The following is a 25,956-nucleotide window of genomic DNA, read 5'->3' on the forward strand; positions in this document are numbered from 1 at the left end:
CTGGACAGGCACACCTGATTCAACTTGCTCTCGATGAGTTGAACCAGGTATGTTTGTCCGGGGCTTCAACAGAAATGTGTACCGTTGGGGGGGGGGTACTCCAAGACCGGAGAAACACCGCTTTAGACCATACAACCTTCCCTAGTTACCTCATCCACGGGGCCTGGAGTTTTCCTGACCAGGAAAAACTCCCGTCACCAAACTACACCCGCGAATCCCCAAAAGTCTATTACGCTGACCTACCTAAGGGTTTTGCAATTAACTAAGCTTGCAAGTTTTTTACAAGTAAAGCTTAGTCAACAGAACAGACGTTTGTAGCCAGCAGGATCTAGTCCGGTCTTCAGCGATGACCCCAAAACAAAACACCCCATTCCCCATCGTATGACCTCAACCCACCATGGCAGTAACCAACAAGCTTCCCTCTAAACTACATTTTTTCAGGTCCACCTGTGTATTCCCAGGTTGTATTGATCCCCCTTCCCCGTCTAACATAAACGAGGGACAGATAAATATCTCCGTCCAGGGCCAGTGTGGGGTCTGACAGGGGAATGCACCACAGCAGCCCAGCCTGTTGCACAACAACCAGCCCCGAGTAGGAAACAGTGGAACACAGAGACCAGTGAATCAGCCTGGTAAAAAGCTGGTTTCTGCTGAGGAAAGTATTTTCCCTTCTAGAATCTGCAATATGCTGTATATTTAAATAGGCTGTACATGTGCCTAACGGTAACTGACTTGAGTTGACTAAATTGTTTTTGTCTACCGGTCTATGGAAAATGCAGTTCCTCGTGAGGAAGGAAAACAATACCACTGTAGGAAAACAAACTCTCTACTCTTAAGTGTTGGTCCAAGGTCAAAGGACTCGGAGGGAAATTTCTTCAAAAGGGAGTAGGGAGTGCAAATTCAATTAAAAACAGCATCAAGTGCATCATGTTAATCTAAGGTGGCATTGCATCCTATAAAGTAGCCTTAGCTCAGCTTAGATGGGCAGAGTACCTCCATGCAAGTGTGCACCCACGATAGAGTAGTCTTAAGGGTGCCTTAGCTCAGCTTAGATGGGCAGAGTACCTCCATGCAAGTGTGCACCCACGATAGAGTAGTCTTAAGGGTGCCTTAGCTCAGCTTAGATGGGCAGAGTACCTCCATGCAAGTGTGCACCCACGATAGAGTAGTCTTAAGGGTGCCTTAGCTCAGCTTAGATGGGCAGAGTACCTCCATGCAAGTGTGCACCCACGATAGAGTAGTCTTAAGGGTGCCTTAGCTCAGCTTAGATGGGCAGACTACCTCCATGGAGGGGGGGGGGGGGGGCGGGGGGGGGACCAAAAGGTTTAGACTGCTTTTTAATGAAGAACAGTCTCATCAGGGGCTAGGGATGGTACATGTGGTGGCAATTTGGGGGTTGGCATCCCCCCCTCCCGATCCCTGTGGTGCTATGACTGTACCCATCTCACCTGCCTGCCTATAAAGCTGCTGGATTGTTTGGCACTGCATCACCCCTGTGCCCGTATAGACAGACAAGCAGGGATTGTAAACAGAGTTGGTTAGGGAGCTAGAAGTTTGTAAAACTTGCTCCTATATCCCAAGGGCTGGACTTTATAAACAGGAGAAGAAGGCGGCAGGCAGCACACCTGGATCAACACTGCTATATAGCAAAACTTGCACAATGCACACATGAAAATTGTGCACGCACACACACACACACGCACACACACACACACACGAGAGCAACGGTCAGTCAAATGAGTTAAAGGTTTGACATAGACATATGTTTCACACAGAGCGAGAACACAGAAGAAAGCAGGGCGAGAAAGCAAAGGGTAAATTTTTTGGATTTTATTAAAATACGGTGTGGAGTTTACCATCGGAAATTACCATCACAAACATGATTGTTTCTAATACAAAAAGTAAACAAAACAAAAACAAAGCTTAAGAGCCTAGTTACAGGAGACGTTACAGGAGTCTGGTGACAGTAAATCAATGAATTCACGACAAAGGATGAGTGAAAGACACCCCCCCCCCACCCCAAAAAAATAAAAACTCATGTTCACATGTTGTAAAAATACATTTCCCAAATTTCAACATTACACACAGCTCATTTAAAACATTTATTCATTCATTGCTAGATGAAGGTTAGATGTCAGTGCCAAAGAACAGAAGGTAAAACCAAACAAGAACTCACGGTGTACAAATGAAGGGAGAGAATGGTGAGGGCCTTCTGGAAGTCAGGAGACTGCCCAACATTCTGAGGAGCGCGGAACACAGAACAGACAAGGAGAGGAAGAGGCTGCGGGAGGACATGTGTGCATTTCAACCCTGAGAGAGAAAAGTGACCAATTCTATCCATCCTTTTCAGCTGGTCTGACAGACCACATCAGTGTCCGCTGTTGCCCCCTGAGACTCGGGGCTGGCCATGAAAGACTTTCAGAGCGCCGGAGCAGGGGAAACATTCTCACACCCCAGAGTGAAATATCAGATGGACTTTCCTTCAGTCTGTAGCACTGACAGTGACCTACTCAGCTACATGTATGGGGAAATTCAATCAAAATGGCTCACCCGGTTAACCCAGAAATGTTCTTTCTGGACTGAGAGAATGCATATTTTGATTGATGTACTCAACAAAACATTTGCAGTGTGAAACTTACCGACACTCAACTGCATGTCAAATCAAATACCCTTTTTAGCTCTGTGGAGAGCATGTTATTGTTGACTTATCCGGGAAACCTTGTCACCAGTGTTTGATTGAATAACGTCCTTACGGTGTGAGTTGTTAGCGGGGTTCCGTCTGACTGTGTGTCTCTCCTACCCCACCTACTGTGGTCAACTGTGTTTAAGGCAGTGAGTGTTTCCATGGCAACTCTACAGCTACTATACAGGGAGAGGCTAAATACAGTAGGGCGGCTAAGACAACAACAAAACTCAAACGTTTGTTCCTGAAATGTGTCAGTACAACATGTAGAACACAAAGTGAGCGCGATTACAACTGAAGAGTCAAAAAAAAAAATAATGGATTTGAACACATTGATGAACTGAAAACAACCAAAAAATGTCACCAATATCATCAATGGCAATTTAAGGTCACTATTTAAGCTCATAATTCAAACTATGGGGGATATTTAAAAAAATATATACTCATCACATGACACAGGAGCCTATAATGTCCTCATGTCCATGTCCTCATAGACTCTGGTAGGAAGGGGGAAAAAAACTGTACATCACTGGTTACTGACCACCACAAAATGGCAACTTGGGTTAAGGGTTAAGCACTGGGGAGCAAAGGGTGGACAACAAGATGACAATCTTTAGGCCAATAGCGTTTGCCCTCCAAAAATACCTCACATGCACAATAGCTAGAGCAGCATGACATTAGGGAGAGTAGAAAGGCATACAGTTCTACATTCTAGAAAATAAAAACGGATCATGCTGACACTTTTTGAATTTGAATCCAAGTACCATTGTGCTGTAGAACGGGAGGTCGAAGAAGCTTGTCTGATCAACTGGAATATGATGTCGAAATGGAGAATCACGGGAAAGCATTGTGCTCATTTTTTTTTCACAGAGAAACAAATGAAGTATAACATTTAAGGTGAAGATGAGAGATAAGTAACTGGTCTCGGTGCCTGAGATTTTTGACAGTGGGGGGGGGAAAGAAAAAACAACTGCAGACAAATCCTAAAAAGTTGTTTGGTCAATTCGGTTATTGAGTGGGGTTCTTATTTATCATCGTCATTGTTACAATTTTCACAACCCTTCTGGTCAGGAATAGCAAAGTGGTCTCTACAAAAGCTGTACAAAAAAGAAAAGGGCTTGAACGTACATTCAATATCTGTTACTGAGGTACTATAAAAAGGTATTCCCTTGAAACAACGAGAGACGACGGCGTTAAGAACTACTCTTTCAGAAAGACAACGACTTGTCAATACAACCAATGGGGGGGGGGTCCACATGCAGACAACACGGTCGCCTTTGAAAAGCCACGACGATCATGTAAGAATCAAGACTCCACACACTCTCCCTTTGGCCTTAACGGGAACGGTGAATCTCCGCCTTCTTAAAGGGATGGTTGAATCAACTCGCTGGCTACACTGCCCATTCTTAAAGGGATGGGTGGATCCACACTTGCTGATAAAGCACTAGTGGAGAGCAGAGTTCTTCAAGGGCTGGATGGGGAGAGAGAGAGAGAGAGAGAGAGGTTGGGTGGATGGACTGCGATAAAAGATCGGAGAGGTCTGGGAGAGAGAGAGAGAGAAAGACAGCGAGTCCTTGCCTTGTCACCCGTCCTGGTTGTCTTTGGAAGTCAGCAGGTAATTAATGACGTCACGGCAAAAGAGTTGTACTTCCGTTTCCCTGCGGCTGACTGCTTCGTGTGGACGCGTTAAGAAAACCCAGGGGTAGCTGTCAGGCTGGTTACACGCAGCTCAGCGCTGCAGCCAAATCACTGCCCCTCTCTCTGAGCACAGCCTGCAGACTGAGCATTCAGATGGCAGTGGTACCCCCTGCTGGCCAAACCTCGGTCCTACACAGCTGACCTTTGCTGCCCACTGCTAACAATGTTGCAAGCTCGCTGTGTGTGTCCGTGTGTACTTGGTGCTAAGTGCCTCTGAGAAACAAAAAGGCCCTTGAACAGTAGTTTGACATTTTTTTTTTGGGGGGGGGGGACCACAATCCTACTGATATGAAACTGTTCTCACGTGATCTTGAAGCTACACACCAGTTCAGGGGACAGCCTTTACAGAATAAACATTTCACATAACTGTTGTGTATAAGACCACGTCGTGGGCAAGGGCCTGTTGAGTGACGACACAGAGCACAACATAGGACGCCATCCATCTGACCTTTCAACAGGAATTGACTGGCGCTGGAACAAAAGGAGCTCGGCTGTTAAGACCACCAAAAGGGGATTTAAAAGCAGGAAAGAGAATTGTCGCCTGCCAAAGGAGAGGGTTCACCATCTTGAGGAGAAGAGACAGGACTCACAGGGTTTAACACAGCCCTGTAGCGGCAGAGGATACGTAACACGCTTTGCTAAGGTTTCAGCTCTTCACTGACATTATTCATCCCTACACTAGCCAACAGACAAGGAATCAGGTAGCCTGGTCCCAGATCTGTATGTGCTTTAGCTGACTTGGCTAAAGCTAGCTAGATAGAGATCTAAGATCAGGCTAGGAATTATCGGGACAATAGAAGCCTGATGTGTTGTGTGTCTTACTTTTGTACACATTTTCTAAAATATGTGAGAGAGAGAGAGAGAGACAAAGACAGAGAGAGAGAGAGAGAGAGAGAGAGAGAGAGAGAGAGAGAGAGAGGCGTAAGAGAAAGGATTGCAGTAACATCAGAAAGCCACTAACGTACGCTGGGCCAACCCTTCACGCCTCTCTCACGGATCATAACAGCTAGACTCTCGGTCCAGCTTAGCTGGAGAAATGCTACTCAAAACAATAACTAAATGTTTAGTTTTTCCTCAAAAGAATAAAAAAAAATATGAAAATACCAATCCAATTGAATACTTGAGAAGAGAGTTATTGCTGAAGGTTTGTTGTTGTGGGGGAATATGGATAGAGGGGAGATAGGGGTCCATGGGGGGGTTGAGTGGGTCCGAGGAAGGGTTACGGAGGAGGGGGATTTTGTGGACGGCAGGTCACTCCTGGGCTGGTACTGTGTTCTGAAGGACCGGCGCTTGAACAGATCCAGATTGAACCGGATCAAACCGGAACCCCAGTGTCAATCTGCCTGAGGTCGGAGAGGAGGGTTGGTGTTGATGACGATGGTGGGAGGAGAGGGTGGGGTTGTTGGTTTCCAGGGGTGACGGAGGAATGTTGGGGTGCTATTGGTCAGAGGGGATGTCTCTGTCTGCCTCTGCCTTGCTGGGTTGCCCTGGCGATGAGGTGTGGGGGGGGTGGGACACAGGGGCGATGGCGTGAGCCAGGGCCTCTACCCCTGCTCCCGCCCCCGTCATACCCCCTGCTGCTACGCTGATCAGACCCACAGGAAACCTGACGCGTAGAGAGAGCGAGAGAGCGTATCAGGGCCTTGTTCAGGAGGGAACAACATTGCAGCACATTCATCAACAACCAAATCTACTGTGAAGAACAGACATCGTATTTTGCATAAAATGAAGTATAATTATCATAATCACGATACACTTCCTGACTTGGTTGTCCTCCCGTGCTCACCTTAACCGCTGAGGGTCTCACCTGTATGCACCGCCTCCGTTGAGTTCAGGGTGGACTGTTGCAGCCTCCATACTGGGCCACTGGGACGCTGCCATCAGATATTCCTTATTCACACAGTTCTTCAGACTGTCTGGGATACGCCCTAACAGAGGACAGACAGGGGAAAAGGGCTTAGCGTGTAAATCCCCCAATCTCTGTTTTAATAACCAGGATACCATTTTCGGGCCACTCAGGGTGTCTCCTGCACATGCAGCTATTTGTATATATATATATATTTTTTACCATTTTAAACTCTCACAATATTGATGTGCATTTTTCTTTGTGTGCAAAAAAAACAAGAGTGTCGGTAAGATATAACACCAGCCCACTCTAGAACCTCAAAAGATGCAGCCATACTCAAGCTACATAAAGCCACTGAAATAATCAATTCATCACTACGTAATAACTAATAATACAAAGTTAGGTTGGCGATGGAAGCCCAGGCGGTGTTAACTAGCTGAGGCGGAGTGTTAGGGGTCTTACCAGTGATGGCACGGCGCACCTCCCTGGCAGCCTCCTCTCTGGCCTCGATGGAGGCCTGCTCACTGTACCAGGACGTGTGGGGGGTACAGATGAGGTTGGGAGCATCCTTCAGAGGGCCCTGGGAGAAACTACAACAACAGAGAGAGGGTTAGAGGGGGAAAGAGAGAGGGGGGGGGTTGCACGGTCAAACAGACTTGTGGGGTTCGAAATCAGGCTAGGATCCTTCAGAGGGCTGTGTGTGTCAGAAGGGCTCAGTCTCGTGGGTGACTGAACGCCCAGTGTGTGTGTGTGTGTGTGTGTCTGAGTGTGTACCTGAAGGGCTCTGTCTTGTGAAAGTCCAGTGTGTGTGTGTGTACCGGAAGGGCTCTGTCTCGTGAAAGTCCAGTGTGTGTGTGTACCTGAAGGGCTCTGTCTCATGAACGTCCAGTGTGTGTGTACCTGAAAGGCTCTGTCTCGTGAAAGTCCAGTGTGTGTGTGCCTGAAGGGCTCTGTGTCATGAACGACTGAACGTCCAGTGTGTGTGTGTGTGTGTGTGTACCTGAAGGGCTCTGTGTCGTGAAAGACTGAATGTCCAGTGTGTGTGTGTGTGTGTACCTGAAGGGCTCTGTCTCGTAGACGACTGAACGTCCAGTGTGTGTATGTACCTGAAGGGCTCTGTCTCGTGGACGACTGAACGTCCAGTGTGTGTGTGTACCTGAAGGGCTCTGTCTCGTGGACGACTGAACGTCCAGTGTGTGTGTGTGTGTGTGTGTGTACCTGAAGGGCTCTGTGTCGTGGACGACTGAACGTCCAGTGTGTGTGTACCTGAAGGGCTCTGTCTCGTGGACGACTGAACGTCCAGTGTGTGTGTGTGTGTGTGTGTGTGTATACCTGAAGGGCTCTGTCTCGTGGACGACTGAACGTCCAGTGTGTGTGTACCTGAAGGGCTCTGTCTCGTGGACGACTGAACGTCCAGTGTGTGTGTGTGTGTGTGTGTGTGTATACCTGAAGGGCTCTGTCTCGTGAACGACTGAACGTCCAGTGTGTGTGTGTGTGTGTGTGTACCTGAAGGGCTCTGTGTCGTGGACGACTGAATGTCCAGTGTGTGTGTGTGTGTGTACCTGAAGGGCTCTGTCTCGTGAACGACTGAACGTCCAGTGTGTGTGTGTGTACCTGAAGGGCTCTGTCTCGTGGACGTCTAGTGCAGCTCCTCGTATCCGTCCTTCCTTCAGGGCCTGAGCCAGAGCCTTCTCATCCACCAGCCCTCCCCGCGCAGAGTTCACCAGGAACGCTCCCTGGCGCATCTACACACAAAACACAGGGTTAACTTTATACACACACTCACTCCCGTAATTAACTCAGGAACCACACCTATGTGGAAGCACCTGCTTTTAATATACTTTGTATCCCTCATTTAGTCAATTGTTTCCATTATTTTGGAAGTTACCTGTACATGCATGTAAGAACGTGAATTTACAAACATACTAGGGCTGTTAACGAGTTAATAAGGTGTTAGATTTTTCACCGCACGGACCCCTTTCAAGCGCACGTGTTTCCACACAGACCCTATTCCGCACGGACCCTGCACTATGTTGCAGCTGCTGTTATTGTGGCACCGTCTGTCTCTTAGGGTGTTTTCACACTTGGTCCCTTCAGACAATTTTTGTGAATTCAGTGCGGTTCCCCTAATTTTTTTGTGGCGTGCGAAGACTCCTAAAAGAACACAGTGGAGTGCGAAGACTCCAAAAGGAACACAGTGGAGTGCGAAGACTCCAAAAGGAACACAGTGGAGTGCGAAGACTCCAAAAGGAACACAGTGGAGTGCGAAGACTCCAAAAGGAACACAGTGGAGTGCGAAGACTCCAAAAGGAACACAGTGGAGTGCGAAGACTCCAAAAGGAACACAGTGGAGTGCGAAGACTCCAAAAGGAACACAGTGGAGTGCGAAGACTCCAAAAGGAACACAGTGGAGTGTGAAGACTCCAAAAGGAACACAGTGGAGTGCGAAGACTCCAAAAGGAACACAGTGGAGTGCGAAGACTCCAAAAGGAACACAGTGGAGTGCGAAGACTCCAAAAGGAACACAGTGGAGTGTGAAGACTCCAAAAGGAACACAGTGGAGTGCGAAGACTCCAAAAGGAACACAGTGGAGTGCGAAGACTCCAAAAGGAACACAGTGGAGTGTGAAGACTCCATAGGAACTTAGAGCCCTCAGAAGAGCGCCCTAAGCAAACCGAACTGAGACCATCTCGAGAGGTGGTTTAAGTATGGTTCGCTTGAATTCGGAAGTCTTGTTCCCCCTTCTTTTTTTTTGGGACAAGGTGAACACAAAGCTCCCCGGATTTGCTTGTAATTTTTACTGCACCACACACTGGACTACTGGAACACTGTTTCCCCTGCAATAACCCATTCACATTGTAATTTTTACCGCACCACACACTGGACTACTGGAACACTGTTTCCCCTGCAATAACCCCTTCACATTGTAGTTTTTACCGCACCACACACTGGACTACTGGAACACTGTTTCCCCTGCAATAACCCATTCACATTGTAATTTTTACCGCACCACACACTGGACTACTGGAACACTGTTTCCTCTGCAATAACCCCTTCACATTGTAGTTTTTACCGCACCACACACTGGACTACTGGAACACTGTTTCCCCTGCAATAACCCATTCACATTGTAATTTTTACCGCACCACACACTGGACTACTGGAACACTGTTTCCCCTGCAATAACCCCTTCACATTGGAGAGAGAAGAGGATGTGCCGGTTCACATAAATAAATGTGTGCTGATTAGCGATTGTCAAGGACACAGAGAAATTCTAAAATGTGTGTGTGGAGTTTTGTACTGACGCGATGTTCAGATTCTCTGTTTGCAATATGTTGACCTACAGGCTAAGAGAGGTTCATAAACTGTTTATTCGAATGTGGGGTTTGAATAGTGTGAAACGGCAACATATTTGGTGAGAATCACAACATGGGTACAAAATCCATTCTAGCTGTTGAAGGGTCAGTAGCCTACAGCATTATTTAAATCGGCAATTAATTTACTGGTAGTTAATCTGTTACCAATAATATTTACATGTTAATTCTGATGACAATTATTATGTCTCATCCTTTTACCAAAATGCAATCTGTTAACTTCCAAAATTTAAGTAGGTATATCTAGCTGTCCGATTGCACATTCTGATGGAATGGCTTGTCCTGTACTTTTACTAGAGTGCATTGAGTGAATGTTGGACAAATATCTTTGGTTCCTTTCTAACAAAAAATTGAAATGCGAATGCAAAGAGGACTCGGACCTCAAAAAAGGCGAAGTGAACTGGCAAAAGAGTTGAGTCCTCATTCAAAAGCAGTGTGAAGACAAAGAGAACTGAGTTCTTTAGATTTCTTTTGTTCACTTTAAACAGGACTGACACCACTTATTTTAAAAGAGGACTAATATGTGAAAACACCCTTAAAACATCCACTTTGCGTGCAGCTTTGAGCCACAATTTTGAAGGAAAAAAAAGCTCAACCATACACACATTCTCAGGTGTTTCTTTAGATAACAGCAAAAACATATTTTGGACAAAAATAGCTCGCAAGTTATACTAAAGTTCGCTAGCTAACCAAAATAATGTTTACAATGTCATGGTTGAATGCCTCTTGACATAGCTAACTACCCACAATGGTTTTAAACCAGAACAGGACATCCATTCAGGTACTGTTTTTCTTGCATTTCTCAGGTCAAAAGATTTAATCAAATAATCTCAATTTTTGTAGAACCAGCTTGTGACTAGCTCATGTTGAAGTAGCCTAGGTTACATCTAATAGCTGTTATTACATGAACTCAGACCTGGCTGAGCTATTGTCTTCTGTGGAATTCATATCATTGTTGAACAGGTGTAAAATGCTCCTTGTGTCCATAGATTCAGTTCTGTTTTCCTGTACTTAACCATCCAAATCAGAAATAGGGAGAACACTAATTGAGAATGCCTTAACTGTTTGTTTGTGTGTGTGTGTATGTGTGTGCGTGTTCGCAAGTGTTAAAACGTCAAGAACATTAATAAGAGGGAGTAAGTATATTTAAAAGAGCTACATGTAGCATTTTTGGGCCCGGCAAATCTCTTGTCAAATTGACTGGGGCTGAACGATTTGTATAAAGTATCGCTCACTAACGGATTCGGTTAGCATGCGGCTCAGGCAATTTAACAACAAGAGCCAGTCCCCGTCTTCTGTTGACCAATAAGAAGGCTGCACCAATAGAATGCAATTTTGTGTGGGCCCAATCAATTTTTTGGAGGGAAAAAATATTGTGAAACACTATCATTCCACTATTACTTCGGATATATTAATGACATTTTCTGAAATTACAATAAAAAATATTACGTAACTAATTTAAACATTGTGAGTATTTTATTTCTTATACAGATTGTGTTTCCGTACCTTACAATAAAAGCATAGTACGCCTGTAACTCAACAAACTGCTTTTTAATAGGGTTATTTTTTCTTAAGGGACAAATTTCAGCAAATTAAAACATTTAGATGAATTGTGATTATTTAAATCGTTTGACAGCCCTAAAACATACATAAAATGTGTGTGTACGATGTGTGTTTATGACATCGTGTACCTGTTTGATGGTGAAGTCGTTGATGAGGTGGTGGTTGTGTTCATTGAGGCTGCAGTGTAGAGAGACACAGTCAGAGTGGATGAGCAGGTCTTGGAGCGTAGTCATCCTCTGCAGGCCCAGGGAGCGCTCCACTCCGTCAGGTAGGTAGGGGTCGTAGAAGATCACCCCGAAACCAAACGCCTTGGCCCGCAGAGCCACCGCCTGGCCCACACGACCTGCAGAGAGAGGAACGCACAGGGGTAACTAGTGTTTGTATATCCATTGTGGGGCACATAGCCATCCACCCAAAGCAATTCCAGGGCCTCTCGTAGCCCCAATTGTCATTTGAAAACAGGCCAGACTAGGGGCCACTAGTCAGGGTAGCCTAGTGGTTAGAGAGTTGGACTAGTAACCGAAAGGTTGCAAGTTCAAATCCACAAGCTGACAAGGTACAAATCTGTCGTTCTGCCCCTGAACAAGGCAGTTAACTCACTGTTCCTAGGCCGTCATTGAAAATAAGAATTTGTTCTTAATAACCTCTTGGTGTTAGGGGGAAGTATTTTCGAATAGAATATCGAATAGATATTTGAAAAACACCTTGAGGATTGATTATAAACAACGTTTGCCATGTTTCTGTCGATATTATGGAGCTAATTTTGAATATTTTTCGCCGTTTTCGTGACTGCAATTTCCGGGCGATTTCTCAGCCAAACGTGAAGAACAAATGGAGCTATTTCGCCTACAAAAATAATCTTTTGGGAAAAAATTTACTTTGGCTGCTACCTGGGAATCTCGTGAGTGAAAACATACGAAGTTCATCAAAGGTAAACGATTTAATTTTATTGCTTTTCTGATTTCCGTGACAAGTTTGCCTGCTGCTAGCAAGGCATAATGCTATGCTAGGCTATGATAAACTTACACAAATTCTTGTCTAGCGTTGGCTGTAAAGCATATTTAGAAAATCTGAGACGACAGGGTGATTAACAAAAGGCTAAGCTGTGGCTCAATATATTTCACTTGTGATTTTCATGAATAGGAATATTTTCTAGGAAGATTTATGTCCGTTGCGTTATGCTAATTAGTGTCAGATGATGATAACGGTCCCGTTCACGGGCTGGGCGTCACTACAGGTTAACTGACATGCCTAGTTAAATAAAAGGTAAATAAAATATTTAAAAAATCAGCTGCTCTAAAATCAGCCCCCTTCTCCACTACCCAGTAACTCCATCAACCTCCCTACCCTAGCCCAGATGACCCCCACTCACCCAGGCCGATGATGCCCAGCGTCTCCCCCCGGATGCGGGCAGCTCCCCCGGCCACCTCCCTGATCTGCTCCACGCTGGAGGCCCTGGTGCCCTCCCTCAGGGCCTGATGCATCCAGGTGACGCGGCGGTACAGGTTCAGGATCAGACACATGGACGTGTCGGCCGTCTCCTCCACCGAGCACGCTGGTACGTTACACACTGCGATGCCTGGGGGGGAGAGATGGGGAGGTGGGGAGAGAGGGAGATGGTGAGATGAAGGAAAGAGAGGAGTGTGTGTGTGTGTGTGTGTGTGTGTACCTGTTCATCGGCATACTGCGTGTGTGTGTATTCGGGCATGACTCACCCAGCTCAGCTGCAGCTTTGATGTCGACGTTGTCGAAGCCACTGCCGATCCTGACAATGACTCGGAGGCCTTTGAACTTATCCAGGTCGTCTCTGGAGAGGGTGATGGTGTGGTAGAGCAGAGCCCCCACTGCCTCGTTCAGCACCTACGGGGTTAATACACAGACACCGTTATACAGTTGGCAATACAGCCTCGTTCAGCACCTACAGGGTTAACACACAGACACCGTTATACAGTTGGCAATACAGGGTTAATACACAGACACCGTTATACAGTTGGCAATACAGCCTCGTTCAGCACCTACAGGGTTAACACACAGACACCGTTATACAGTTGGCAATACAGCCTCGTTCAGCACCTACAGGGTTAACACACAGACACCGTTATACAGTTGGCAATACAGCCTCGTTCAGCACCTACAGGGTTAATACACACACACAGACTGCTGGTTAGACAGTATCATAAATACAAAAATAAACATATGGCTGGCAGTCAGGAGGTAGTCCTGAATAACTTTTAAATATTTTACAAATCAGGAAGTGCCACTTATAGCCAAATTAACAGGAAGCTTACAACCAGACAGTGTATGTTGCCTTATAAACACTGAGTGTACAAAACATTAGGAGCATCTTCCTAATATTGAGTTGCACCCTCTTTTGCCCTCAGAAAAGCCTCGATTTGTTGGGGCATGGACACTACAAGGTGTCGAAGGTGTTCCACAGGGATGTTGGCCCATGTTAACTCCAATGCTTCCCACAGTTGTGTCAAGTTAGCTGGATGTCTTTTGGGTGGTGGACTATTCTCGATTTACACAGGAAACTGTTGAGTGTGAAAAACCCAGCACCGTTACAGTTCTTGACAGACTAAAACCGGTGCTCCTGACACCTACTACCATATCCCGTTCAAAGGCAGTCTTTTAAAAATTGTTTGTCTTGCCCATACACTCTCTGAATGGCACACACAATCCATGTCTCAAGGCTTAAAAATCCTTCTTTAACATGTCCCCTCCCCTTCATCTACACTGACTGAAGTGTCTAACAGGTTACATCAATAAGGGATCATAGCTTTCACCTGGATTCACCTGGTCAGTCTGTCATGGAAGGAGCAGGTGTTCCTAAAGTGTGTGTGTCTCACTCTACCTTCTCGTGTATCTCCTGGGTGGACTGGGCATCACAGAAGGCCACAGTGGCCACGTCCTTGAGGATGGGCATCTCTATGGTGCAGTCACGCCCGTCCAGCAGGGCCACCAGGGGCCGAGGGTGCATGGGCCCGTTCAGGATGGGGGGGCGGATGCCTGCACACAGGGGAGAGGGAGACAGTTAAGACATGATTTGGCATTATGAAAGGTCACTAAATTAGTTGCATTCTAAAATCGTATGTGCTGCTTTGGTTCCAATGGCTGGCTAGGTTGGAGCATGGTGCTTGACACACTAATGGTTGTGGATTATTTTCTATTTATTTAATGTCCATATTATAACCAGCAAACTATAAGTGTTCATCTGACGTTTACAGTCCATTTTGAGTTGATCGTTCGCCCAGACAAAATGGCTTCCTTTGGGGATGTGTGATAAAGTCAAAAACACCGCATACAGCTCACCATGTTTTCCCAGATGGGACTGTTCACTGAGGTTAGTGAATCAACAATGTTTCTGGAGTCTCTGGACCAGGGCAAAATGAATCACTGCCCTAAACCTTCTACACGCACCATTGCCTTGACCATTACAACACACACGTGCACACCATTAAAGTCCCTCTGAACTTGACCAGGCATGACAATAGCCACTGGCATCATCAGTGCTGGGGCCAGAGCAGGCTCAACCCGAATAGTGAGTCTGACCAGTGACCACTAACATGATTACTACTACCAAAGCGAGTCCAATGATGCTCTCTTCTCCGTCCCCACAAACAGCCAGGGCCTTGTCAACACTGGCACCCTGAGGGATCAGTGGCTGCGTGTGATGGTTACGCAATGGTAATATGTAACTGGATCTGCTGCTGCAGAGAGCACATCTGAGATGACAAAGAGACGGGGGGGGGGGTCCAACACAATCACGAACCTACAACGTCAATACATGCAACCCGGAAATCAGAAGCACATGCTATGACGACACATGTAAGACACACTGAATGATACACCACCCACATCGCTGACTCCAGCCAGAGTGGAGGATGAAAACGCTTGTGGAGCTACACTGTAGCTGGCTGCAGTGCCAGGGGAGGTCGAGTGTGACGGTTGGGGGAGGGGCAGTAGAGGGGTTGAGATGCGGGGTGCAGGGAAGAAGGGGGGAGGGGGTAGAGAGAGAGTCTGAGTCATGACCTAAATTCCCTCCTCTGGTGCCCCCCCAAACACACACACACGTTCTGTACACACATCCGTAAACACACGCCACTGATACATGGCTACATTTGTCCACCGTGGTCCTGCGTCTGCATCGAAATCCTCAATCATCACTGAGCACCAAGTGGCAGAATGCGAGACAAAGCACAAGGCTAACATCTGTGCCAAAGGTCACTAGAGAAATGTGGCCAACTGGAACAAAAGCTAACATCACCACTGATACCATCATCATAAGACATATTCGTGTGTGTGTGTCTTAGCGCTCTGCCTCTCCTTCACACTGAACTAATCATGAACTGGCCTTCTGAATCGGAACGCACTGCCCTTCTCTCACACACACACACACGTAACACACACCAGACCACACCACTGGCCCCTAGACCAGAAGCACACACACAGTCTCTGCGTGACAGGTGTATGGTCTGGGGTGGGGGAGAGGGACAAGAAGGGGGGGGGGTGCATGTGTCTCGCTGGAACATTCACATGGACAGAGGGCAGGACGCATGCAGGGACAGACACACAGACAGACATCCACATGCACAAACACTATGTCCTGTGTCATAGTGGGAGTGTGGGGGAGGGAGAAAGAGAGGGGGGAGTAGGATAGGAACTGGTGGCAGGCAGGCGGTGGAAGACAAATATTTGTGGACGCTTCCTGTGACGTCAAAGCATTTCCCAAATGGGCCTAGCCGAGAAAGCTTAAGAAAGTGAATCTGCATCTCATTAAAAAAAATAACAAAGCATTTTCCTTTATCTTAATCTCCACATGCCAGAGATCACAATGGATTCACAATTACTGGTTAACAAAAGGCAGCCTCAGAAGCGCAAACACACAAATATTTAGAGTAAAGGACGCTTGCGTACAAGGCTTATGGAGCACAAGCATGGCCGCGCACACAATGCAATTCATTCAGCGCTTCATTCATTCTCCCTCCCTCCTTTCCTTTCCCTTCCTCCTCCTCCTTTCTCTTTCCCTTGGTTTAAGGAGTGTGAGAGAGAGAGCAGGGAGAGGGGGAGGGGCAGGGTAGGATGATAATGCAGCACTACTCCACCCAACATCCAGCCAGACACACAATAACACACATACACGCAGGCGCCGTACACACACACACACACAGTTGCTCAATTCACTACAAGGACACGCTGAGCAAAAAGGAAACGACACACACACTCGTCGGCAACACCACACCCAAGCCCATATCACCCCCTTCCATCTTCAAGCTCTCCTTCACAAACACATTTAACGACACACACACACAGCGCCTAACCTTGCATTATGAAGTTTGCCAGCCTGTCTTCCTCTCTCTCGCCTCGCTCTCTCCCTCTATCGTTCTTTCTTTTCTCTCTCTAGTTCTGTCAGACTGTTCTCGGCTGGCTAGGTCCCTGCTGTCATCCACACCCAGCCCCTCCCCCACGGTCCGGCTCCAATCACGGACAGCTCCATTGAGGGCCAGCCAACCAGCACTAACCTCATTAGCATAGCCAGGCAGTGGCTAGGTCTGGTTTGGCTGTTGTTGTTTTTTAAAGAGACAGCTGGCCCGTTTCCCTGTAGCCACGGCCGCGACCCCTCACCCTGCTCCTCTCACTCATCTCAGGGGACCTGACTCTCCCAGACAACTCCCTCCATTTTATCTCAACATCACCCAAGGGCTGCATTTCACACCAATTTATTTAGTTCGGACTGGGGTAGTACAGACCAGAATTTTGTCTTATATGTCCAGAATTTAATAAGATATTTTATATGATTTCATTACCTTTTTATGACATTTGTATACACTACAAATTGAGGCTTGGCATGACTTGCAATACCAATTTATTTGTTTTACATCTAGGCCAAAGCGATACCATTCTACCGTTTCAGTTAATTTCAGTCGTTGTAAAAAAAACACACAAAAAACACTGATCATGTTGTAATCTAACTGGTCTATTATCCTAGCCTGTCATGTACTCAGTCATCCTCATCATTTGTACCTTGCCTTGACATTCTTTCTCACGGCTCATAGCTCAGGCACACCAGCTTGGCCACCCACTAACCCCTCTTGAAATCCCCACAGACAGAAACAGGAAGTGAGATAAGGGCATTTTGCGCTCTCTCTGACTATCCCCAAGCCATCACTACACTATTCTACTAATGATGGGGGGAGGATCAATACAGTTACATCTCAGGATATTATTTTTGGACTATATTTTCACAATATTGCAATATTATTTTTGAGCTAGTTGGCTGTACCGGCACCAAAACTCCAGTATTTTTTCCTTAATAGCTTGTTCTGCATCTTTTGAAATAGGGAGACAAATTTATTTTCAGCACTTTTATTTCCATGACTAATGAAAACTAATTCTCATGCTCTCTCCTCTCTCTGCAGCAGACATATGGTGAGCAATATGTTTGGAACACTGAATCACAAAACATATATAACAGTGAGTGTCGCAATACATATCGTATCGCCACCAAAGCAATGTAATAATTCCCAGCCCTATATCCCATCTGCCACTCCACAAACTAATAGACTGATCGTTAATAAAATATATTCCATATCAGCAGCTGATGTACAGTGCATTCAGAAAGTATTCAGACCCCTTCACTTTTTCCACATTTTGTTACGTTAGAGCCTCATTCTAAAATGGATTGAATGGTTTTCTCCCCTCGTCAATCTAAACACAGTACCACATAATGACAAAGCAAAGCAAAAAAAATATATATATATACTTACAAAAGTATTCAGACCCTTTACTCTGTACTTTGTTGAAGCACCTTTGGCAGCGATTACAGCCTTGAGTCTTCTTGGGTATGACGCTACAAGCCCACTCCCATTCTACTCTGCAGATCCTCTCAAGCTGTCAGGTTGGATGGGGAGCATCGCTACACAGCTATTTTCAGGTCTCTCCAGATATGTTCGACCGGGTTCAAGTCAGGCTCTGGCTGGGCCACTCAAGGACATTTATTCAGAGACTTGTCCCGAAGCCATTCCTGCGTTGTCTTGACTGTGTGCTTAGGGTCGTTGTCCTGTTGGAAGGTGAACCTTCGCCCAAGTCTGAGGTCCTGAGCGCTCTGGAGAATGTTTTCATCAAGGATCTCTCTGTACTTTGCTCCGTCCATCTTTGTGACGTTTGGCATTCAGGCCAAATAGTTCTATCTTGATTTCAGACCATAGAATCTTGTTTCTCATGGTGTGAGAGTCCTTTAGGTGCCTTTTGGCAAACTCCAAGCGGGCTGCCATGTGCCTTTTTACCCCCTTAAAAAATGCCTGATTTGTGGAGTGCTGCAGAGATGATTGTCCTTCTGGAAGGTTCTCACATCTCCACAGAGGAACTCTGGAGCTCTGTTAGAGTGACCATAGGGCCCTTCTCCTCCGACTGCGCAGCTTGGCCGGGCGGCCAGCTACAGGAAGCGTCTTGGTGGTTCCAAACTTGTTCCATTTAAGGATGATGGAGACAACTGTTCCTGGGAACGTTCAATGCTGCAGAATGGTACCCTTCCACAGATCTGAGCCTCGACACAATCGTTCAATCTCATGGCTTGGTTTTTGCTCTGACATGCATTGTCAACTGTGGGACCTTATATAGACAGGTGTGTACCTTTCCAAATCATGTTCAATCAATTTAATTAACCACAGGTGGACTCCAATCAAGTTATAGAAACATCTCAAGGATAATCAATTGAAACAGGGTGCACCTGAGCTCAATTTCAAGTCTCATAGCAAAGGGTCTGAATACTTAAGTAAATAAGGTTTCTGTTTTTAATTTTTAATACATTTGCACAATTTTCAAAAAACCTGTTTTCACGTTGTCATTATGGGGTATTGTGTGTAGATTGATGAGGGGAATTTTTCCCCCATCAATTTTAGAATACGGGTGTAATGTAACAAATGTGAAAAGACAAGTGGTACATTCCGAATGCACTGGAAGTGCAAAATATTATAGACGTAGGCATGTGATAATCACACATTCAATCAATTTGAAGAAAACTGCACATCCTCTCTGGAGGATGTTCTGATACACCAAATCAGACCAGTAGAAACCATTTTGTATTATGAATTTGTGATGGAGGTGTGAGAATATCATGTGAGAATACTCATTACCATATGCCTATAACCTGATAAAATGAATTGTGAAATCTTAATATTCAAATGCCTATTATAGAAAAATACAAGATGTAAGATGCGCAGTCTGTGTATGGTCAGTGTGTGAGTGCGTGCGTGTCTGTATGAGGTCAGTGTCTGTGTGCGCGTGTTTGAGTGTGTCGCAAAACATGGCTCCTTACCCTCACAAATGCGGTCAAGTCTTTGTCGCTTTACTTTGTGTTTGTCCATTAGAGCCATAGGCTGGCAGTCCTAACCCAGGACACAGCAAGACAACAGCACAGAGCGCTAAGGAGCCCTTTCAACAGAACACCAGCACTAGAAACCACTACTGCCCACTGAGCAACACCTGCACAGAGAGAGATATAGCAATTGACAGGGGGAGAGAGCGCAAGAGAGACAGAGTTGTGACCGGGTAGAACGTGAAAGGTTTTATTAGTCATTTCTGTTGTACTGCTTCTGCAATATGGATTGCTTATTTCGTACAAATAAAGTTTGACAATTTGAGAGAGGGAAAAACCACACTATCACAGTTAGTGTAGGGTGCCGTTACTGCTGCAGGATCTTCAGAGGTTAGTTGATGCAAATGTGGTTTCAAGTTTAGCAGCCTTAAGATGTTACAATAACAAAGGGCACTAAGGTTTAGGCGTCTACTAAACAAATTATAATCCTATGTTCTTACACACAAAAAAAGTGCGTCTTCTCTCTCCCTCCCAAATTCTCTCAAACTTTATTGGTACAAAATAAGCAACCCAAGTTGTTACACTTGCATTGTACAATATTGCATCAAACTAAAATCGGAACTTACACCCAAATAAACACTTACCCATGTAGTGTGGTATTGGTGAGTGTGTATTCTGACTTCTGCTTTCTCTGTGGTAAATTTAAACCTAGGGCCTGTTTCAGTACTTTGACAATGCATCCATTCTCATCTCCCTAAAGATTATACGTACTCTGACTTGACTGGTGAAAGCCATGTACAGTGCCTTGCGAAAGTATTCGGCCCCCTTGAACTTTGCGACCTTTTGCCACATTTCAGGCTTCAAACATAAAGATATAAAACTGTATTTTTTTGTGAAGAATCAACAACAAGTGGGACACAATCATGAAGTGGAACGACATTTATTGGATATTTCAAACCTTTTTAACAAATCAAAAACTGAAAAATTGGGCGTGCAAAATTATTCAGCCCCTTTACTTTCAGTGCAGCAAACTCTCTCCAGAAGTTCAGTGAGGATCTCTGAATGATCCAATGTTGACCTAAATGACTAATGATGATAAATACAATCCACCTGTGTGTAATCAAGTCTCCGTATAAATGCACCTGCACTGTGATAGTCTCAGAGGTCCGTTAAAAGCGCAGAGAGCATCATGAAGAACAAGGAACACACCAGGCAGGTCCGAGATACTGTTGTGAAGAAGTTTAAAGCCGGATTTGGATACAAAAAGATTTCCCAAGCTTTAAACATCCCAAGGAGCACTGTGCAAGCGATAATATTGAAGTGGAAGGAGTATCAGACCACTGCAAATCTACCAAGACCTGGCCGTCCCTCTAAACTTTCAGCTCATACAAGGAGAAGACTGATCAGAGATGCAGCCAAGAGGCCCATGATCACTCTGGATGAACTGCAGAGATCTACAGCTGAGGTGGGAGACTCTGTCCATAGGACAACAATCAGTTGTATATTGCACAAATCTGGCCTTTATGGAAGAGTGGGAAGAAAGCCATTTCTTAAAGATATCCATAAAAAGTGTAGTTTAAAGTTTGCCACAAGCCACCTGGGAGACACACCAAACATGTGGAAGAAGGTGCTCTGGTCAGATGAAACCAAAATTGAACTTTTTGGCAACAATGCAAAACGTTATGTTTGGCGTAAAAGCAACACAGCTGAACACACACCATCCACACTGTCAAACATGGTGGTGGCAGCATCATGGTTTGGGCCAGCTTTTCTTCAGCAGGGACAGGGAAGATGGTTAAAATTGGTGGGAAGATGGATGGAGCCAAATACAGGACCTTTCTGGAAGAAAACCTGATGGAGTCTGCAAAAGACCTGAGACTGGGACCGAGATTTGTCTTCCAACAAGACAATGATCCAAAACATAAAGCAAAATCTGCAATGGAATGGTTCAAAAATAAACATATCCAGGTGTTAGAATGGCCAAGTCAAAGTCCAGACCTGAATCCAATCGAGAATCTGTGGAAAGAACTGAAAACTGCTGTTCACAAATGCTCTCCATCCAACCTCACTGAGCTCGAGCTGTTTTGCAAGGAGGAATGGGAAAAAATGTCAGTCTCTCGATGTGCAAAACTGATAGAGACATACCCCAAGCGACTTACAGCTGTAATCGCAGCAAAAGGTGGTGCTACAAAGTATTAACTTAAGGGGGCTGAATAATTTTGCACGCCCAATTTCAGTTTTTGATTTGTTAAAAAAGTTTGAAATATCCAATAAATGTCGTTCCACTTCATGATTGTGTCCCACTTGTTGTTGTTTCTTCACAAAAAAAATACAGTTTTATATCTTTATGTTTGAAGCCTGAAATGTGGCAAAAGGTTGCAAAGTTCAAGGGGGCCGAATACTTTCGCAAGGCACTGTAGTTGATAACCCTTGCTTTCACCTATCCAATGGTGTGAGATAAATGACCTAAACCAGAGGGACAGAGATGGTGCACTTTCCATTTTTCTAAATGGAAAGACTAGTAACCATATGGAGGAGTGGCTGACTTACCAGCAGGAGAATCCGTTCAGTGTCTGTCTGCTTAGATCTCACTGTCAAGCAAAAAAATATATAGTCTTATTATCCGAGGGTCTTCTTCACTCGCTCTCTCACACAAACACATTGATTAGATAACTGACAGGGGTTCTTCAACTTTTTCATCTCAAGACACAAATTAGAAGTTGACTGTGACCCAAATCATCCTCCAAACGACCCAATATAAAGAAGAAATAGTGTGTGATTATATACGATGTATTCTCATAACTACCGACCCACCTCTCACATGCCCAGGGCCCACTCATAACAATAACGTCAGTCACTTCTAGGCCAAACCCATTTAAAAAGGTGAGTGCTAAACATGGAGTACTTTGGCAGAATGACAAAAGGCCTTATAACAAAAAGTGCTTGTGGAACAGTAGTTAGGCCTTGATCACTGTTAGATGAAGACTAGTGTCTAACATTTTGGACAGGGGTGTCTGCCATATTATAATGTGTACAAGTTATGCTTACAAACTGGACTCCAACTTAAGAGAGAACAGTTAACACTAGTTGGCTACCATTTGATGACGTACACTGGCATAATGTGAGGAAGAATTAGCCAGCCTAACTTTCCCTAATTAAAAATAGCCATTCAAACCTCTAACTATGACACTTAGATAGAATCACATAATTTGAGAGGTTGGGATAACGTTCCAAAACGTATAAATGCTAAAAGTAGCGATGATTAACGTTATGCATTCCAAACTTGAAACCCATCACAATGTAAATCAACAGTGACTGGGTTATGGAAACAATGGCAGTTAATAATTTAACAAGAGCACGGTTGATACAAAGTATCCAATACAGTTGTTTGCGAGCTCAACCCATTACAACATATGGCTGATAAAGTACATTTCACTATCAAACAGCTAGCTACAAGTTTCAAAACTCTGCAGAAGCCGCCATGATAGCTAGCTAGTTAACATTAGCAATTAAATTAACTGTATGGCTACTAATAGCGACCGTTTATCGCATCTGGCTAGCTAGATAGCCAGTAAGCTAACATTAGCTAAGGTTAGTTGGTCAGTTAACCGTGCCAGATAAAACACATCGTTACTTATTATCGGAACCATATTTGGATTAAACAAAACGCATGTTAAGCATCCCAAAAATACACGAAAAGTTCGACCTGACGGCGGCTAGTTTAACGTTATTTTTTAACAAACATATCAAACTACCGTTGGATAGTTAGCATCGCAAGTTAGCTTGCTTGCTTGCTTGCTAGCCTAACGTTACGATGTGTGGGAGACGCGTACTGTTGGAGCCCATTTCATCCGATTCGTTATTAGCGAATTGCGCTACAATGTGAATATCTGAAATTCAGAAACGAAAGATCACGGAGTAAACGTGGATATCCCCAACGTGCACGTTAGTCGTGCATCATTCGCTACCCCGGTAACTGAGTAATGCACGAGCGGCGAATTATTTACCTAAATAATTGTATTTCGGTTGGATTGAGACAGTGTGCGTGCTTCGGTGGTCTTCCCTCTCTCCCGATCGCCATGAAATCTGAAAAAGAGGAAGTCGCCGGTTCGTGGGGGGTCAGGCCTCCCGCCGTACCAGTGTACACAACGTGTGACGGACAGGCAGAGTGCGAGGCATTGGTAGGAGGGGAAGGCAGAGCGCCCTCAACTTCCACGGCCGTGGTCAAACAGTGCACCCAAATCAGGGTTGCCAGGTCCAGCTAAAATGTATATCCAATGACCTTTGAAAACCTGACACAAGGCCTGAAAACTATGGACAAATTATTTTTTTTGCAGCAAGAGGAGTTGACACATTTGACCCTGCTTCGAGGGCATTAATCACTTTTATACAATGGGTTACCAACATATTCAAATAAATGATTTATATTTTTTTATTCATACTATTTCATCATTCCACAAGATCTTGACCCGACACAAATTTAAGGTTGCTACCCAAGCCCTCTGGTCGGTCGTTCGGTTGCCAGAGACACGACCCAGTCGATCAGTTGTTCTGTGGTCGCGACCCAGTCGTTTGTTCTAAATTATCTATTGCCATACTTTCTAGCCAGCCAACTACGGCTAATTTACAGTCAGGTCAAAAAGTGCAAGAATAACAGCAAAGTAGCCGCATTTGTATTTGTTTAAGCTGTTTTCTAGAGACATTTGGATATCCATAATTATGAGCTAATGAGGCGCAATTTCGCCTGGTCAGAGGAGCTAGCCAACAACATTGTGTGTTAGCTAACACAATCACTTCAAACAGAAGTTTTTCAATTGACATTTATTTGTATATATCCATAAAAATGATGCTAGCTGATTCATGATGTTGACTAGCTGAAAAACACTGCCTGCCTGTCTGTCTCATCCCGACTCCCTACACATTAATTTCTATGGGACAGATAGAGATCAAAGTTGAATATTGAAACAATGTTGCAAATGTCGGACAGACAAACAGCAAGGTTTATACAAATCTCCGCTGTTGTTTTTATCGTGGAGATTAAGTTTATAAAGTGCCTGGCTGGGCTGACGAGACAGTGGATTGCACCGTCAGATAGGAACAGGGTAAATGGGCATTTTAAAGTCACATATTTAGCCGGTGGTAACTTGTGGAATAGACATCGACTGGGATTTGGTCTTAACAAATCAGCATTCAGGATTGGACCCACCCATTGTATAGTTAAGCAATAAGGTCTGAGGGGGTGTGGTATATGGCCAATATACCACGGGTAATGCTGTTCTTACGACACAACACAGAGTGCTAGGACATAGCCCTTAGCTGTGGTATATTAGTCATATATCACAAACCCCCGAGGTGTCTTATTGATATTATAAACTGGTTACTAATGTAATTAGAGCAGTAAAAATAAATGTTTCGCCATACCCATGGTCAGCCAATCAGCATTCAGGGCTCGAACCACCCTGTTTATAATTATCCAATCATAATGTTAGTGAGCAAATTAAGAAGGAATATTGATGTAATTTTTAACAACCTAGGCTAAGAATCAAAATTCTGTTTCCATCAAAATAATAATTCTTGCAAGTTTATGAATATGTCGCAAGAGAAAAGATAAATCACCCTTATTAAACTCTCCAGATAATTTTCCATCAATGGATGTCAATTTAGCTCGTTTTGACTGCTATGAATAATCATAAACTGGTTACCAACGTAATTAGGACAGTAAAAAGTATGTTTTTGTCTTTCCCGTGGTACACGTCTGATATACGATGGCTTTCAACCAATCAGCATTCAGGGCTCAAATCACCCAGTTTATAATTGTAAATAAATCCTAATTGCGCATGTGCATAACTATAGATAAATCCGGCAGGAGAGTTTGAGTGATGAAAGTTGGACAGAGGATCTGTGCAAGAAACACTTTCAATATATATTTATTGTATCAAATGTTAGGCTACAGTAGCCTGCAATGACACAGAAATGAATAGCCTACTTGATGGCCAACAGATGCAAATGTAGCCTATCATTCTCCACATTTAATGTCATTTTAATTGTGGACTTTTTCCCACAACACAAGCACGCGAGGGAGTTCCTTAACTTACGTTTTAAATTTCCACTTGTGCAGCGCTCCAGATCCTAAAACTGACTATGAGTAAAACCCTTCGCTTGATACTGTTATCCATAAGAAAAGTCGACATTAGAATGCAGTTTACATTAAACCACCTCTGAGCGAATTCATCTATAGAGCTCCAGTGCATCTAGTCATTTTCCAGTGCTATGTCGCCATTATATCAGTTCTAGTGCATTAATATGTTTTGTGGAAAAAGGGTGTCTCCATAAGGAATGAAAATATGAACGGAACATGCAACAATTTCAAAGATTTTACTGAGTTACAGGTCATATAAGGAAATTAATTGAAATAAATCACAATGGGCCTCAGGATCTCGTCACGGTATCTCTGTGCATTCAAATTGCGATCGAT

The 25,956-nt window shown here is 44.6% G+C and overlaps 1 protein-coding gene across 4 annotated transcripts; it reads right to left on the bottom strand.

Moving 5' to 3' along the window:
- Nucleotides 1-2,089: 2,089 nt before the first annotated feature.
- Nucleotides 2,090-23,805, bottom strand: LOC110488592 (C-terminal-binding protein 1). 4 transcript variants are annotated; one of them, XM_036942719.2, is made up of 11 exons: nt 23,489-23,805; nt 22,032-22,072; nt 19,482-19,648; nt 14,019-14,173; nt 12,880-13,024; nt 12,537-12,743; nt 11,293-11,507; nt 7,842-7,972; nt 6,690-6,817; nt 6,189-6,309; nt 2,090-5,987 (listed from the first exon to the last, which is right to left on the bottom strand). In XM_036942719.2, the coding sequence occupies exons 3-11, from the start codon at nt 19,537-19,539 to the stop codon at nt 5,819-5,821; spliced, it is 1,329 nt and encodes a 442-aa protein (XP_036798614.1). In that variant the 5' UTR covers nt 19,540-19,648; nt 22,032-22,072; nt 23,489-23,805; the 3' UTR covers nt 2,090-5,818. The 4 variants fall into 4 exon arrangements, with proteins under 4 accessions (XP_036798614.1, XP_036798616.1, XP_036798615.1 ...); XM_036942721.2 differs by having other exon boundaries at nt 6,168-6,309; XM_036942720.2 differs by lacking the exons at nt 19,482-19,648; nt 22,032-22,072; nt 23,489-23,805 and adding an exon at nt 16,486-16,637.
- Between the last annotated feature and the right edge of the window lie 2,151 nt (nt 23,806-25,956).

The sequence above is a fragment of the Oncorhynchus mykiss genome, chromosome 14, assembly GCF_057628025.1.
Source record: "Oncorhynchus mykiss isolate SJ-2025 chromosome 14, ASM5762802v1, whole genome shotgun sequence".
NCBI lineage: Eukaryota > Metazoa > Chordata > Actinopteri > Salmoniformes > Salmonidae > Oncorhynchus > Oncorhynchus mykiss.

Coding starts and splice junctions, on each gene's coding strand:
- LOC110488592 (XM_036942719.2), bottom strand. CDS start 19,539: ATGGCTCTAATGGACAAACACAAAGTAAAGCGACAAAGACTTGACCGC. Junction 6,818..7,841: donor CACGAGACAGAGCCCTTCAG/GTACACACACAC, acceptor CTGTTGTTGTAG/TTTCTCCCAGGGCCCTCTGA. Junction 5,988..6,188: donor AACGGAGGCGGTGCATACAG/GTGAGACCCTCA, acceptor TCTACGCGTCAG/GTTTCCTGTGGGTCTGATCA.